At 41.0% G+C, this 18,104-nt stretch overlaps 1 protein-coding gene across 2 annotated transcripts in view; it reads left to right on the top strand.

Moving 5' to 3' along the window:
• LOC139273124 (neurexin-1-like) overlaps positions 1–18,104 on the top strand; it is a 2,375,046-nt gene that overhangs the window by 2,078,606 nt on the left and 278,336 nt on the right. For both annotated transcript variants that reach the window (XM_070889537.1, XM_070889538.1), the window contains one exon: positions 11,788–11,959. In XM_070889537.1, the coding sequence (XP_070745638.1) occupies positions 11,788–11,959 (172 nt within the window). The remainder of the gene's footprint in view (positions 1–11,787; positions 11,960–18,104) is intronic.

Below are 18,104 nucleotides of genomic sequence, written 5' to 3'. Positions count from 1 at the left end.
TCATGATTTCTTTCATTTTCTGTACACCTAAAAAATTTGTGCCTTTCATGGTTGAAATTTGTTAGAAATGGGCTCTTTACGGCTATCTCTGGTCACTTTAAATAATCAGGTTCGAGTGCAAACCAATATGTTGGGTATATTGTGTTTAATCAGAGTTTAACACGGAAAATAACACATTAGTTATACAGTAAAAACATACGACCATGACAGTAATTGGAATCGGTCCGATCGGACAGACGGTTGACACACGTGAGCAATTGTGTTCTTCCTATCGTCTAGGGCTTTCTTCACTCTCTCTCTCTCCCTTCCTCCTTCTCTCTCTTTCTTCCGTCTGTGACTACAAGGGGGTCACTTTTAATCAATTTTTAGGGGTGGGCCTGAACCTGAATATTGACAAGATCTTTTGACCGATAGAGGTTTCCCATAAAACTTAATATCCAATAAGGCTTCTAGTTCCTTGTCTCGATTCTTGTTTCAAGAACCCACCTGAAAAATGTCTTACGATTTTGGTCACACATCATCGTTTATACCTTCTCGAAGACGCATAGTCTTGGAATTCCTTTGATCTCTCTCTATCTCTATTTTCTCAGGTACAATCAATACAAAGCCTAGTCCTCTATCCTTTGACCTTATGAAGCCAAACCAGAGCTTTGTCACCTTAACCAATGGTCAACTTCTTTACGACGTAGCAAACTGTCTGTGTTTATGTTAATTGCTACAAACTTTCTTCGATTCTAAGCCTTTCTATACAAGTTGTCTTAAAGATACATAAACAAACTGAAGCTTTGACTTGAAAACCACGGATAATTATCATTTCTAAGCATTTCCTATCATTCTAAGGAGACACCTCGTCTCCAGATCAAAACAACGATTTACAACACAGCTTTCGTATCAGTTTTATACATTTCAGGCATCCTTCATTTCTAACAATTACTTTTAATATCTCGCAAACGTACTCATTATTCGAACTTGTACCAGAACCCGCTTCCAGGGAAAAAATACGTAATTTGTGAAGTCATGGTACAAAATTTCAGAATGCACATATAGGAAAGTAAAGTGGGACATTCATGTTCATGAGACAATTATGCACATGCAGCGAACAGAATGCTTTTGGAGATCATGATAATTGAGTGATGGCCCTTTCTTGGGTTCGGCTCAGCTGGGAATTATTGAAGTCTTTGCCGAATTGAGGTGCTTGGCCCTGAAATTCTGCAGGATTGTCCGATCTATTGTTAGAACTTCACCAGAAGTTTAGCGGAATCAGCAGAGAATTTTCTGTTCCATTGGCTTCTTACTGGTCATGACAGGAAACCAGGAAAACCAACACAGAATTTCAGGGCTCTGATCCTCCATGGTGGGTCATTGCCCATTTCGTTAACTTTGGGAAATGCGTTTGTTGTTAATTTGCTTCCTCTTGATTTGGGCGGATATACAGGGTGCCTCGGGAGATTTGGACATGACCCATTCTGACGAGCATATGGCCCATAAATAATTGACCCACGTTTATATTGTGGAATGGATGAAACTTTGCCACAGTGAATACCCCTCCTTTCAGCTAACAAAGATGTCATTGTGTTGAACGGGAGGGGGCTACAATTTCTTTTAACCTTTAATTTTTTGACAAGGCCATTTCACAAAAAAATGTAAATCTGCCAAAAATATAATGAATAAGCTTGGGAATTACTTTTATAACTCTGGGTCACGTATATTTTTAAAATCGTACCAAACTTCCCCTGGAAGTGGATTCATCAGCACAATTGCTAACTCTGCAGCAATTTGGTTTGGGAGATACACTCAGTATTATCTCTATGCTCTTGAAGATTCAGAAAGAGCCTATTATGTACTAATACATTTCCCATTCTATCAGTAGCTGTGCCAGGCAGTTTCGCTTTCAGACTTACAATCAGCTATTCAGTTAGTGGCTCTGCCTTGTGTGTGCAAGCCAGCTACCTGGGTGACAATGTAATTGACAGACAAGTGCCAGTGGAATGCTTATTTTTCATTAATTATCAGCATTTTGTACATTTGGTTTGCATCATGCTGACATCCCTCAGTCTGTGAGAACATAATAAGAACATAAGAATGATTTCTTATGTTCTTATTCTGTTCTCACAAGCTGAGGGATGTGTCAACATAGGCAGTCCCTCGGAATTGAGGAAGACTTGCTTCCACTCCCTAAGTGAGTTCTTTGATGGCTGAACAGTCCGATACGAGAGCCACAGACCCTGTTGCAGGTGGGACAGACATTCGTCGAGGGAAGGGGTCGGTGGGGCCGGTTTGCTGCGCACTCCTTCTGCTGCCTGCGCTTGGCCTCTTCACACTCTTTGTGTTGAAACTCGAAGAGCTCAATGCCCTCCCGGATGCACTTTCTCCATCTCGGGCGGTCTTCAGCCAGGGTCTCCCAGGTGTCAGTGGTGATGTCGCACTTTACCAGGGAGGCTTTGAGGGTGCCCTTATAACGTTTCCGCTGTCCTCCTTTGGCTCATTTACCACGAAGGAGCTCCGCATAAAGCATTTGCTTCGGGAGTCTCGTATCTGGCATGCGAACTATGTGGCCTGCCCAACGAAGCTGATCGAGTGTGGTCAGTGCTTCAATACTTGGGATGTTAGCCTGGTCGAGGACATTGATGTTGGTCCGCCTGTCCTCCCAGGGGATTTGCAGGACCTTGCGGAGACATCGTTGGTGATATATTTCCAGCGACTTAAGGTGCCTTCTATACATCATCCATGCCTCAGATCCATACAGGAGAGTGGGTCTTACTACAGCCCTGTAGACCATGAGCTTGGTGGTAGATTTGAGGGCCTGGTCTTCAAACACTCTTTTCCTCAGATAATGAAGCACACCCATGATGTAGCTGGCAGTTTTCGCTACTCTGCCCATTGGGCTCAAATTTGGCCAGTACAGATTTCTGGCGCACTCACCAGAGGTGCGCCGCTTTTGTAGAACTTCAAGGGCGCCAAAAATCTTCGGGCCGAATTTGGCCGCTCCCCAGCCTCTCCTCCATGGTGGCGTAGCGTGGCAACTGGATTCGGGAGCGGAGCCCCGTTCTGGGACTGAAAACAGTGCCGGGACCTCTGCACATGCGCGCTAGAGTGTGTGCGCATGCGCAGTAGCTCCTAACCCCCAGGATCTGAGAGAGTCTGATGCAGGCTGTGTGGGAGGGGCCGACACTCGCCACCGCTATCCCGGGCCGAGTGGCCTGCTGCACAGGCCGGCTACTGTCTTCCTGCGCTGAGGGCTAAAAGAGACAGGTTGGTGGGGGAAGAGTTTTAATCAGACGGGGGGAGGGGAAGTGTTTTGATCCGGCGGGAGGGGCAGGGGAGAAAAGAATCTTCAAAGATTTTCCAGTACTTTAATATCTAGCTATCTTTATGAAAAATACACTCAGTTTAATCAGGCTGATAGAACCTACACCCTGTCCAGTCTCGCTGCTTGGGATTTAAAAAAAAACTAGCATTCCTATAATAACACTGTCATTTGGAGGCGACCTGCGCTGATATCTTAATTCACCGCAGCGTTTTTCAGAACATACAAAAGTGGCCACTTATTCTGGCCTAACTTAGTTTGGAGTTTGTTTTAGCTGGCTAAACTTGCTTAAATGGCCAAAACAGGCATAAATGGCTGGTAACGCCCCCTTTTGAAAAAAAAAACTGAACTAAAAAAAAAATGTAACTAACTCACTTACATTGGAGCAACTTAAATGGGGAGAATTGCGATTTTTAAGTTACTCAAAAAATCTAGTTGCTCCAAAAAAACCAGAGTAACTCCTGGGGAAACTTGGGCCCAATGTGTCTCAACCCCAACCTCCGAGAAGCACCAGTATTTTCCACTTCCCACACCTAACACGTGTGCTGTCTCAGGCTCTGAAATTATGCTGTGGGATTTTAGTGGTTAAATGCTGAACATGCTCATTTGAAATTACTTCCTGCACTGTAGTATTGTAAGTGTCTGTTCATTTATTTGAAACCATTTAATTCCATCACTAAACTAGCAGAAAGAGAAATTTCAGATGATCCCATAAAATGTCTGAATGCTTGTATCACACAGGGCAATGTCAGAGCCTTTGAGATTGACAATTTGATTCTAATCAGTACTAGGAGAGGATAGTTTTGAGCTGTGGCCTAACCCACTGGGATTTGGATTGAGACTTTCCAAAGCCATTTTATGATGTAACCGTTTTCCCCATTGTAATTGAGTTTTTTCTCACTTCATTTGCTTTTCCTGCCCTCCCATAGTTTTCATGATGTCATGGCAAAAGTTGTGGGGCAGTACACTGTCCTCAGGCTTCGAAGTTAATTTGTCCACCACTTATCATTTGTAAGCCACTTTAACTTCATTTGGTGAAAAGCGCAGCAATGGCTCAGTGTTTTCCCTGGATGGCACAGCCAAAAACAGGCACTTGCCCATGAAAGTGGATAGCAATCTGCATTTATACGGCATGGAGCACCAGGACACAAATACTATGTCACTGGCAGCCTGCCGCCCTTCAGATTCGGTGCAGAATATGTGACATGATAAACCATTTAATTGGTAAATCATGACAATAAACAGAGGCACTGTGGCCCTGATATTTACAGAGCGGTAGCGTGGGGAAGACCTGGTAAGGCCGGGGATGTGCAGGTCTTGACATATTCAGCAACAGGACTTACTTTTAATTTTTTCATCTGTTTCCTGCTTGGCAACCAGGCAAATTGACAGGGTGGCTAGCTGTCGGGTGGGAAAACCAGCGGCACGAGGCCACAGCAAGGGATCCTTGGGGATACTTCTCGGCAATCAGGAGGGAGGGATCAAGAGATCGGAGTTTGGTGGGGTGCGGGGGGTTGGGGGACGAGGTCGCCATTCACGGCAGGGGAGAGGCCTAAGGCTTCCTTGGTGGGCCAGCGGGAGCACTCCTGCTCCGCCAGGCCCACAAGGAGTGCTGTAAAAGGCACTTACCTTTTTGATATAAGAACATAAGAAATAGGAACAGGAGTAGGCCATATGGCCCCTCGAGCCTGCACCGCCATTCAATGAGTTCATGGCTGAACATGAAACTTCAGTACCCCCTTCCTGCTTTCTCGCCATACCCCTTGATCCCCCGAGTAGTAAGGACATCATCTAACTCCCTTTTGAATATATTTAGTGAATTGGCCTCAACTACTTTCTGTGGTAGAGAATTCCACAGGTTCACCACTCTCTGGGTGAAGAAGTTTCTCCTCATCTCGGTCCTAAATGGCTTACCCCTTATCCTCAGACTGTGACCCCTGGTTCTGGACTTCCCCAACATTGGGAACATTCTTCCTGCATCTAACCTGTCTAAACCTGTCAGAATTTTAAACGTCTCTATGAGGTCCCCTCTCATTCTTCTGAACTCCAGTGAATACAAGCCCAGTTGATCCAGTCTTTCTTGATAGGTCAGTCCCACCATCCTGGGAATCAGTCTGGTGAATCTTCGCTGCACTCCCTCAATAGCAAGAATGTCCTTCCTCAAGTTAGGAGACCAAAACTGTACACAATACTCCAGGTGTGGCCTCACCAAGGCCCTGTACAACTGTAGCAACACCTCCCTGCCCCTGTACTCAAATCCCCTCGCTATGAAGGCCAACATGCCATTTGCTTTCTTAACCGCCTGCTGTACCTGCATACCAACCTTCAATGACTGATGTACCATGACACCCAGGTCTCGTTGCACCTCCCTTTTTCCGAATCTGTCACCATTCAGATAATAGTCTGTCTCTCTGTTTTTACCACCAAAGTGGATAACCTCACATTTATCCACATTATACTTCATCTGCCATGCATTTGCCCACTCACCTAACCTATCCAAGTCACTCTGCAGCCTCATAGCATCCTCCTCGCAGCTCACACTGCCACCCAACTTAGTGTCAATTGCAAATTTGGAGATACTACATTTAATCCCCTCGTCTAAATCATTAATGTACAATGTAAACAGCTGGGGCCCCAGCACAGAACCTTGCGGTACCCCACTAGTCACTGCCTGCCATTCTGAAAAGTACCCATTTACTCCTACTCTTTGCTTCCTGTCTGACAACCAGTTCTCAATCCACGTCAGCACACTACCCCCAATCCCATGTGCTTTAACTTTGCACATTAATCTCTTGTGTGGGACCTTGTCGAAAGCCTTCTGAAAATCCAAATATACCACATCAACTGGTTCTCCTTTGTCCACTTTACTGGAAACATCCTCAAAAAATTCCAGAAGATTTGTCAAGCATGATTTCCCTTTCACAAATCCATGCTGACTTGGACCTATCATGTCACCATTTTCCAAATGCGCTGCTATGACATCCTTAATAATTGATTCCATCATTTTACCCACTACTGAGGTCAGGCTGACCAGTCTATAATTCCCTGTTTTCTCTCTCCCTCCTTTTTTAAAAAGTGGGGTTACATTGGCTACCCTCCACTCGATAGGAACTGATCCAGAGTCAATGGAATGTTGGAAAATGACTGTCAATGCATCCGCTATTTCCAAGGCCACCTCCTTAAGTACTCTGGGATGCAGTCCATCAGGCCCTGGGGATTTATCGGCCTTCAATCCCATCAATTTCCCCAACACAATTTCCCGACTAATAAAGATTTCCCTCAGTTCCTCCTCCTTACTAGACCCTCTGACCCCTTTTATATCCGGAAGGTTGTTTGTGTCCTCCTTAGTGAATACCGAACCAAAGTACTTGTTCAATTGGTCTGCCATTTCTTTGCTCCCCGTTATGACTTCCCCTGATTCTGACTGCAGGGGACCTACGTTTGTCTTTACTAATCTTTTTCTCTTTACATACCTACAGAAACTTTTGCAATCCGCCTTAATGTTCCCTGCAAGCTTCTTCTCGTACTCCATTTTCCCTGCCTTATCAAACCCTTTGTCCTCCTCTGCTGAGTTCAAAATTTCTCCCAGCCCCCGGGTTCGCTGCTATTTCTGGCCAATTTGTATGCCACTTCCTTGGCTTTAATACTATCCCTGATTTCCCTAGATAGCCACGGTTGAGCCACCTTCCCTTTTTTATTTTTACGCCAGACAGGAATGTACAATTGTTGTAGTTCATCCATGCGGTCTCTAAATGTCTGCCATTGCCCATCCACAGTCAACCCCTTAAGTATCATTCGCCAATCTATCCTAGCCAATTCACGCCTCATACCTTCAAAGTTACCCTTCTTTAAGTTCTGGACCATGGTCTCTGAATTAACTGTTTCATTCTCCATCCTCATGCAGAATTCCACCATATTATGGTCACTCTTCCCCAAGGGGCCTCGCACAATGAGATTGCTAATTAATCCTCTCTCCTTACACAACACCCAGTCTAAGATGGCCTCCCCCCTAGTTGGTTCCTCGACATATTGGTTTAGAAAACCATCCCTTATGCACTCCAGGAAATCCTCCTCCACCGTATTGCTTCCAGTTTGGCTAGCCCAATCTATGTGCATATTAAAGTCACCCATTATAACTGCTGCACCTTTATTGCATGCACCCCTAATTTCCTGTTTGATGCCCTCTCCAACATCACTACTACTGTTTGGAGGTCTGTACTCAACTCCCACTAACGTTTTTTGCCCTTTGGTGTTCTGCAGCTCTACCCATATAGATTCCACATCATCCAAGCTAATGTCTTTCCTAACTATTGCATTAATCTCCTCTTTAACCAGTAATGCTACCCCATCTCCTTTTCCTTTTATTCTATCCTTCCTGAATGTTGAATACCCCTGGATGTTGAGTTCCCAGCCCTGATCATCCTGGAGCCACGTCTCCGTAATCCCAATCACATCATATTTGTTAACATCTATTTGCACAGTTAATTCATCCACCTTATTGCAGATACTCCTTGCATTAAGACACAAAGTCTTCAGGCTTGTTTTTTTAACACCCTTTGTCCTTTTAGAATTTTGCTGTACAGTGGCCCTTTTTGTTCTTTGCCTTGGGTTTCTCTGCCCTCCACTTTTCCTCATCTCCTTTCTGTCTTTTGCTTTTGCCTCTTTTTTGTCTCCCTCTGTCTCCCTGCATTGGTTCCCATCCCCCTGCCATATTAATTTAACTCCTCCCCATTTAATACGATCATGGCTGATCCAATCATGGACTCAGGACCACTTCTCTGCCCGCTCCCCATAACCCCTTATTCCCTTATCGTTTCAGAAACTGTCTATTTCTGTCTTAAATTTATTCAATGTCCCAGCTTCCACAGTTCTCTGAGGTAGCGAATTCCACAGATTTACAACCCTCAGAGAAGAAATTTCTCCTCATCTCAGTTTTAAATGGGCGGACCCTTATTCTAAGATTATGCCCTCTAGTTCTAGTCTCGCCTATCAGTGGAAACATCCTCTCTGCATCCACCTTGTCAAGCCCCCTCATAATCTTATACGTTTCGATAAGATCACCTCTCATTCTTCTGAATTCCAGTGAGTAGAGGCCTAACCTACTCAACCTTTCCTCATAAGTCAACCCCCTCATCTCTGGAATCAACCTGGTGAACCTTCTCTGAATTGCCTCCAAAGCAAGTATACCCTTTCGTAAATATGGAAACCAAAACTACACACAGTATTCCAGGTGTGGCCTCACCAATACCCCATATAACTGTAGCAAGACTTCCCTGCTTTTACACTCCATCCCCTTTACAATAAAGGCCAAGATTCCTTTGGCCTTCCTGATCACTTGCTGTACCTGCATACTAACCTTTTGTGTTTAATGCACACGTACTCCCAGGTCCCGCTGTACTGTGGCACTCTGCAATTTTTTCCATTTAAATAATAACTTGCTCTTTGATTTTTTTTCTGCCAAAGTGTATGACTTCACACTTTCCAACATTATACTCCATCTGCCAAATTTTTGCCCACTCACTGTCGTTGTCCTTTTGCAGATTTTTTGTGTCCTCAGACATTGCTTTTCCTCCCATCTTTCGTCAACAAACTTGGCAACGTTACACTCAGTCCCTTCTTCCAAGTCGTTAATATAGATTGTAAATAATTGGGGTCCCAGCACTGATTCCTGCGGCACCCCACTAGTTACTGATGCCAACCAGGGAATGAACCATTTATCCCGACTCTCTGTTGTATGTTAGTTAGCCAATCCTCTATCCATGCTAATATATTACCCTCAACCCCGTGAACTTTTATCTTGTGCAGTAACCTTTTATATGGCACTTTGTCAAATGCCTTCTAGAAGTCCAAATACAGCACATCCACTGGTTCCCCTTGATCCATCAGCTCCTGTCTCCATTTCATTACCGAGGTTCCCGAGCCCTCAGAAACCTGGCCGGCAAATGTTCGTTTTAAATCAGGCTCCAGTTGCTCTGTGGGAGCTTTATTTAAATATGTTAATGAAATGTTCCACCTCACCTAATATAATTTTGTATCATGTGGGTTTTTTTAATTTTTCATTGGGGTGCAACAACAAATACTTAACTAATTACACAATTAATTTAGAACTTTTATTAATGACTATTGTGTTGTGTCATCACCAAGGCGGGATACTCACATGGCATGCTCGCTACTGCTGTAGAAATGGCAGCAGGCACATACACAGTCTATTGGGACGCGTTCCCTGTTTTAACATTTTTACCCCCCCACAGCCCTCTCCTGCCTATTGTGGGGATTAACACCAAGGCCTATGTTTCTGCAAAACATTATTGAAGTATAGGCATTCCTCTATTGCAGTTGAAACATAGGAACATAGACACAGGAGTAGGCCATTTAGCCCCTCGAGCCTGTGCCGCCATTCAATGAGTTCATGGCTGATCTGCGACCTAACACCATATACCCACCTTTGGCTCATATCCCTCAATACCTTTGTGTAACAGAAATCTATCAATCTGAGATTTAAAATTGACAATTGACCTCGCATCAATTGCTATTTGCAGAAAAAAGTTCCAAATTTCTACCACCATTTGGGCTAAATTTTTCACAAAGTTTTTTTTTGGCATACTTGAAGAGTTCCACCCGTTTTTTTGGGCCCCAAGTACGCCAAAAAAAAATGTTTTAAGTTTCCCCATTGGATTTCTTCATTTTGGCGTAGCCTAACTTGCACTTTAGTTTTGGGAGTGGAGCCTTGATCTGTGCCAAAAAGATCAGGTTGCCATGGTAACCAGGGACACATTGCGAGCTGAGGCTGCAAAGTGAAACATACAGCCAGCTCCCAACACATTAAAACACATTGCATCAATTTAAAAACACATTGAAATGTATTGCAGCTCTCTCTGTCTCTCTCTCTCTCTCTCTCTATCTCTATTTCTATCTCTATCTCTCTCTACTGCACTTACCTGTGCCAATTTCTTTAGCTCTCCAGAAGGTTTTTCTGCCGAGGTCACATACTCTGGCCTAAGCAGAACTGGAGTAACTCTCAGCTGGCCAAACTTTCCTAAATGGCCAGAATTGGCATGGGTGGCAGGTTACACCTGCTTTGACTGGAAAAAAAAAACTAACCAAAAAAAAATCATAACTACCTGAGTTACGCTGATGCAAATTGTTTGGGGAAATTGTGTTTTTTAAAATTAGGACAAAAAAAGCAGCCTGCTCCAAAAAAAACTGCAAATCACGGTGGGAATTTGAGCCCTTTGTGTGTCGAAATATTTCCAAACTTCACACTTGAGAGGTCTGGCTCTAATTTTTAGACTATGCTGCCTGGTTCTAGAATCCCCAGCAAGTGGAAATATTTTCTCTCTATCTACCCTATCTGTTTCCTTTAATAACTTGAAAACTTCGATCAGATCACCCCTTAACCTTCTAAATTCGTGGAAATACAACCCTAATTTGTGTAATCTCTCCTCGTAACTTAAACCCTGGAGTCCGGGTATCATTCTGGTAAATCTACGCTGCACTCCCTCCAAGGCCAATATATCCTTCCTAAGGTGTGGTGCCCAGAACTGCTCCCAGTACTCTAGGTGTAGTCTGACCAGGGTTTTGTATAGCTGAAGCATTATTTCTCCCCATAATTGGGATTGAATTACTAACAGTACAATTTTGTATGATGTGGTTCTTTGAAATTTTTCTTTGGGGTGCAGCAACAAATTTGAAACTAATTACAAAATGATTTTAGAATTGTTATTACTGATTATTGTATTGTGGCCGCTCCCTCTACTTTTCATCCACTAGTGCCATTCCTACATGAAAGAGTGGAATTTGATGGTTCAATAGAAATGGGCAATTGTGCACTAAAAGGTAACAACCTAAACTAGATCCACTGACCTCTGCTGGAAAGTGCATGGGTGGATGTCATGTGAGGACAGGCCTCAGTTCAGTGGGTGAACAGCCTGCCAACTCAACACTCTAACTGGTCATATACATGTAGAATAATCGGCTGGGCGAGGTAATAGAGACTAACTGGCACCTGCAGAACCAGAACCCTGCTCGGTGTAAACCCCTTATGGGTAGGAAAATGAGGATAAAATTGCTGCAAAAAGACAGGCAACGAAAGACTATCATTCTATTGTAACCTCCGACAAAGGTTGGAAAGAGCAAAAATACCGATCCTATCTGTTTTTCTTTTGATGAGGTTAGCAAAAGTAAATAATCATTTAACAATGTGATGCAGCATGTGGCTGCTTCATAGCAGTGGTGTAATATGCACTAGCTCTCTAACTTTAAATCATTACAGTGTCAGGTTGAAGATCAATGTCATGTATTTGTGGACGCATTAACTGGCTTTTCCAGTGCTGTTGTATTGATAGCAGATTTTGTGACTTTTTTGTACTTGTTTTGTTACAGCTGGTATTACAAATTCCACTGTTTCACATAACCATAGAAAAATGCGTATTGCTCAATGTGGTCAGTGTGCGTGATCATCTCTATTCATTTCTTTGCAGGAACAAGGAAAGATTCGGGTTATTTTTAATGTTGGAACAGATGACATCACCATTGAAGAATCAAGTGGTATTGTAAATGATGGAAAGTACCATATAGTACGGTTTACACGGAGCGGCGGCAATGCCACTCTACAGGTGGACAACTGGCCAGTCATTGAACGCTATCCATCAGGTACGTGCTCAAAGGCAGTACAAATATATATACATAAATAATACGTACTTTTATATATCATTCAAAGTTCTGTATGAAATTGGTGACAAAATAATATTTAGAGCTATGTGGTTCCGCACAGATACAAATCATCAACAAAAAGATATGAGCTTTACTGAGTCTGTGAGATGCACAAGACAACTCAATTGATGAACAAGGGAGGCATAAACACAAAAAGACTGAACTAAGCACTGATATTTCATTTTCTAACGTTGATCGCCACATAAAATAAAAATTCTGGTATTGCTTAAAAATAAATTCAAGTTGTCAGTGAACTGGATGTCATACAGACGTAAAGATATTAAATGTCAATGCCTCAACATTAAATCAACATTTAAACAGTTGAAAGGCTTTGACAAAAGCTGTGAAAGGAAAGGAAAAGGAAATTTAGAACAGTGTTTCGCAATCATTTGTTCTATGGAATGGCTGAGCACTTCATTAGTGTGAAAAGTCATATCTCATATGAACAGGTTAGCATTTTATTTTATTTAGCTGGAGCAAATGGGATATCTGCAATGAAGTTACCATCAAATTGTTTCATATTGCCGAAAAAAGATTTGGCTTCCAAAGGTGAAGCTTCTACTCCGAGCAAAGGGCAGTTTAAAACCCACAAATATAAAAACCTTAAGATGTTAAATGTTAATGCAGTATGATAAAATGGTAAATGGTGCTTTGTGATTACATAAGGTTAACTATTTTAGTGTCTGAAGCATTTGATCACAGGAAGTATCAACTGTCAATGCACATAATCCACAAAATGGACAGTATCTTATTATGAACTAACTCCTAGCTATTCAAATAAAGTGTTAATAATATGATATATGCATATTTTGGCTTTGGGAACTTCTCCAAATTAAAGTTTTGTTTATAAGTGTCTGAGTTTGGATAGTTTGTGGTGTATGTATTTTGTTTCTTTTGTTTTGTTTATTTATAATCCACCTAATGCATTCAGGTTTACATAAAGAAGATTAGTAATAATATACAAGCAATTTAATTCTTTCCTGGTCTCTTGAGTTTGAATGTACAAAATCTATGGTGGTATTAAAATGAGCTGTAGCTTATTGGCATTATACCTTCCTTAAATAATCTCCAATATGCAGTCTTGTGCAGAAGCTTGTAAATGCATGGTACAGTGAGTTACAAAGAAATTCTAAAAGGATTACAATGAATGTATTAGTCTTTAAAAGGAGTAACAACAACTCATAAATAAAAATTGATTTGCAAAGCGTTGCCCTCCATTCAAAACCAAATTTTCAGCACCAATGCTGGTCAGGTCAGGCCAGACCAGGCCGGCAGTAAATTGAGACAATTGCAGTGACACTATTTCTTTCTCCCTATTCTTTTATCCTGTTCAGTGATCGAAGTGCTCGAGATTCTGAATGTCTCCTCTAAATACTGTTGGTTGGACTACATTCAAATAATGTAACCTGAGAGTTGGTAATACATAAGTTGAATTCCCCAAAGAAAAGGAATGTTTGAAAGACGTAATACATTCCTAACCTTTTTGTGACCAAAGTCAAAGCAGTATTGACTTGTTTTTAAGTAAAAATGCTTTAAAACAATTTCAAGCAATTGCCATGCATGTTGTGACTAAGGTACAATCTTTGCTCAAGAGTCTAGGAAATGTGCAGTGATGTTCTGCATCAGCATGGCAGTCATGAGTATTGATTAGTGACTAATGCCAGAATGGAAAAAAAATTGTGTGATTATATAAACACTAGGTCACAGTTTTTTGTCTCTGAGAGCTAAACCAATTTTGTTAATCTGAGTTAGATTAAAAACATATTGGCAACTCTAATAATGAACTTTAAGAATTCAAATACATTGTTAAGTACATTGTCAGTCATAAACTGTCACTCATAATAAGGACCAAGATAATTTGTAACCGTGACAAACTATTGCATTGCATGCATACCAATTGATTGTATTTTCAGGAAGCATCTGGAGCAGTCTTATGTCTCTTTATCAGGAGTCTTCATGTGCAACCACTTTAGGAAATATTCTTCCAAAACTCTTCTGATGGCTGAGTTGGTAAATACTCTGAGCATTGTTGATTTGAGGTGAATGCATTTGTAAGGTCACAAATTCTGGTAATAGCTGAGTGAGCTGATTTCAGCTGAGGTGCCCTTAAACTGGTAGATACTGTTCCTAATCATTATACTGCGGCTTTTGGTGGAAAGTGCATGTATTGTGTATGTTAGGTAAAGTGAGGATTGGCCATGTGTATAATGCACTGTTGAATAGCTTGCTAGCACTCAATGTCCATCCTCGCACACAAATTATGGCCACTTGGGCAGATTACTAGAGAGTAGCTGGTCCTCCTGAAACAAGGAGTAAAAAAAATTAAATACTCATTATTTCAAAAAGGAATTAGATATATACTTGAAAAGGAAAAAAATTGCAGGGCAATAGAAATTAGCTGTTTTAAAGAGCTGGCACAGATACTATGGCCTGAATGGCCTTTCTCTGTGTTGTATTATGATTCTAAAGAACTGGACTCTAACATTGCACATTTATCTATAGATTTGAAAGCAATAATATTATAAAAGAGATAACAGCCAGTTCAAACTGTCTATAGCCAAAATTAACCCTAAAAATGGGCTGAACATGAAAAAGATCTAAGTCACAAAATCAGTTGTATATTAATGAACAATGATATATGAATTTCACAGTGTTAGTGTACTGCCCAATGAAACAAATGATCTGAAACTGTTGAAGTTATCTTTCCCTGACATGTTTTACAAAATTTTTGGCATGGACATTAATTTTATGAAAGGGAAGAAGCCTACAGCACAGAAATCGATCTGCATTTTTGCCCAAGTTATGAGAATGAATTAATTGCTTTGACATGTGCAATATACAGCTAAATTCACCTCAGGAGTAAACATGTATCCTAGAAATGTTACAGTTACTCTGTTTTACTGAAAAGCTGCTTTAAATTTGTTCTGTGAACTTAATAAAATAAAACAAATTGAAATCCTGAAAGAATGACTGAAAATCCCTCCTGTTTAACGAATAATTAATACAAGCTTACAGATTGTTAAGTAAAGGTATATTTTAATAATAATCAAGCCAGGGGTGTTATACAAGATTAATGACACTCCTTTAATACAGCTATGATAATATGCTATAGAAGCTCCATCTGCTTATCTGACTGGTGATAGGTTTTGGGATTTTATCGATGTTGCTTGGTTGGGTATTCCATTAAGAAAGAAACCAAACTGAACTGGATTCGCAGAATGCACCAGTCAATTTGTTGAACTTGTGGACTGTACCTGCAAATTTATTGACCTGGGGCACACGATCGGCACTGCTGAGTTTGGATAACATTGCTGAGAAGCACATGTATAGCAAACATAAACACCAGCTCCCAAGCTGAACTTTGTTGGCACAAAAAGAAAGAAGACATGTAATCAAGTTTTGAAAGATGAATGTCATTGCATCAACTAATTGCTTTCAAGTTACTATCGATAATTTCAGATGTAAGTTGTAATTATGAATGTTATTATTTCTTGGCACCAAAATAACTTATGATTATTTTCCATGGTGCTGAAAGGAAATAAGAGCAATGTCACGGACAGGCATGAAAAATTATTTATATTCTACTGATGAGGCTCAGTAGACAACTGACAAATGGTGAAATCATAAGTCAGTCATGGACAAATTCAGTTTACTTCTATTTGGAAAACAATTCATGGTTTTGCTTTATTATTTAACTACTTAGAAAACAAAGCATTATGAGGGCAGATGTTTCTTTGATATAGTTGGAGTGAGATTAAAAGGTCTACAAGAATTCAACCAATATATAAACTAGTGTAAATCTGAGAAACATTCTAAATAAAAGAATGGAGTCCAGCACCAGAGGCATTGCATTTTAGTTGTGTCCCATCAGCTACTTTAAATTTGTACCTCTGTGACTAATTGCAACTTTACATATTAAAAACCATAACTAATTATACTGATTGCAGCACAGTCTTACCCATAATAAAAATGCACTCACTGTTCCAGTTCAGTACTCTGTGTCAAAAAAGATTATATTTCAATATGTTGTCACGGAGCTAGTTTACATTTCCAACTCCATGGCCAATAAGCATATATAAGAAGCCAAGCTAAGCATAGCTGTCCAGTACAGTACTGTCTTGGTATATTAGTAGGGAGCATTATATGTGGACCCGCATGTGTAATTCTCTGCAGACTCCCAGGGGCCTAAAGATTGGATCAAGCAGTGCCCATTTATCAGATGGAACCTTGCACAGCAAAAGGTGTGCATGCGCTTATTCAGTGCCAATTATGCAGTGCATTCCATTTTGATTAGGGTTCCCAGTAGTCGTGCAATGTGCCCACCAGAAACAGACAGTAGGACCTGGATTTGCATAGGCAATGGGCCGAACGCCTATTTCAGGCCCCTTCCCAAATATGGTCAGTCCTCTCAGACACAGGGCAACCAAACCATCGGCCCTTCAAGGTTGCCAATCTACAGGTAAGTGAAAATATTTTACTTACCTGAACATGGAGCCAGAAGGAGCAGGAGTGCTCCTTCTTGCTCCTATTAAAAGTGCAGACCACTACAACACTGTTCTCCCTTCTCATGATAAGAACATAAGAAATAGAAGCAGGAGTAGACCATTTGGTCCCTTGAGCCCGCTCTGCCATTCAATATCATGGCTGATCTCCCCACTCCCAGACCCACAGTTGTTCCAGTGCTGGCATTCCTACCAGGCAATCTTCATCTTACGTGTGACAGGTGCCCTGCCTCATGGGGTATGACTGGCTTCCCTGGCATTCTGCTCATGTCCTGATGACACAAGAGGACCAATTTGATATGATCCTCTTGCTCATCATTTTCAACACTGCGATTCCTGCTTGCCGCTGGGTTCGTGCCCGAAGTTGGGAGTGAACCAATATCTAAGCTGCACCATCAAAGGAGGTGCTGAGCAGAGTGGAAGTACCAAGAGGAAGGGGGAGGGGCAGCATATAACAGAGAATGAATTCAACACAGTTCCCTTTCTTGTACTTGCTAGGGGCTGGCTGCAGAGAACCATTGGTAGACTACCTGGCCACGTCTTTCATCATGAACTGATATTTTATTCATGAAGTTTAAAGAGTAGAAAATAAACTTTAAATTAAACTAACTTCTTCACAAATAAATAATGGTTTCCTTATATAAATATATTTTATTATATTCTAATATGATTTTTGTTGAATAATTAGAGGATTGTTTGAAATTTCTTATATTTATTCTTTGTATTTTATCTATTGTAAATAACCATCCCTATGCTAACATCTCTAAATACTCATTAGTTGGTCATTCATCTCAGTTGCTGTTTGTTGGATTTATTGTTTTATTTTTTAATAGAATCTACAACTCCCTCACTGGCAATTGAGACTTTTGGTCTGTGGTGATTGTGGCAATGTTAGACTAGTGGGGAAATAGTTCCATTCATTGCCCAATAAATTTTATGCATGGAGATATGAAAAATATTTTCCAGTTCCCAGGCCAAATATGGGGTGCAACAATAAAAAGTTGCACGTTCTAACATTGCGAATGCTTTATTGACTGTTGCAACAGATTGAACCACACAAGCTAGCAGCAGACTGTGATGTTTTATCTAATACAAATTAATGTCACAAAACAACATTGATTTTGATCGGTTTGCTTTGTCGGGCTGATGTGTTTTGTCAGGAATAGAATATGTAGACCTCCTTTCTGAAAGATGTGTCTGTAGTAATAATGGTCATGTGATGCAATAATGATAGATGACAAAAGCCAGAAGCAAGATACAGTGCACATGAAAAGAAACATCTTCCTTCTTCATCAATACAATAATAACGCAGATTATTCTGAACCAGTGGTCAATTTGTGCAGTTTGTAATTATCCTCCATTTTTTGGGGGGCTACTAGAGTAACAATCACGCACAGGCCATTTTAACAGTTAATGCAAATCAATATGTTGTGTGAAGATACTGCTAGTTGTGTTGTAGGTCAGCGATCCTGATGAATAGTCCACCTGACTATATGCTCTGAAAGCCCATATGTTAGCTCTATTATCTGATTTAAGTTTATTCTAAAATTTTCAAATTTTGAACCTTGCAGCATATTCCAAAG

The sequence above is a fragment of the Pristiophorus japonicus genome, chromosome 9 (assembly GCF_044704955.1).
Source record: "Pristiophorus japonicus isolate sPriJap1 chromosome 9, sPriJap1.hap1, whole genome shotgun sequence".
NCBI classification, from domain to species: domain Eukaryota; kingdom Metazoa; phylum Chordata; class Chondrichthyes; family Pristiophoridae; genus Pristiophorus; species Pristiophorus japonicus.
Note: the sequence above shows the minus strand (reverse complement) of the source record. Positions and strands in the feature narration are given on the sequence as shown.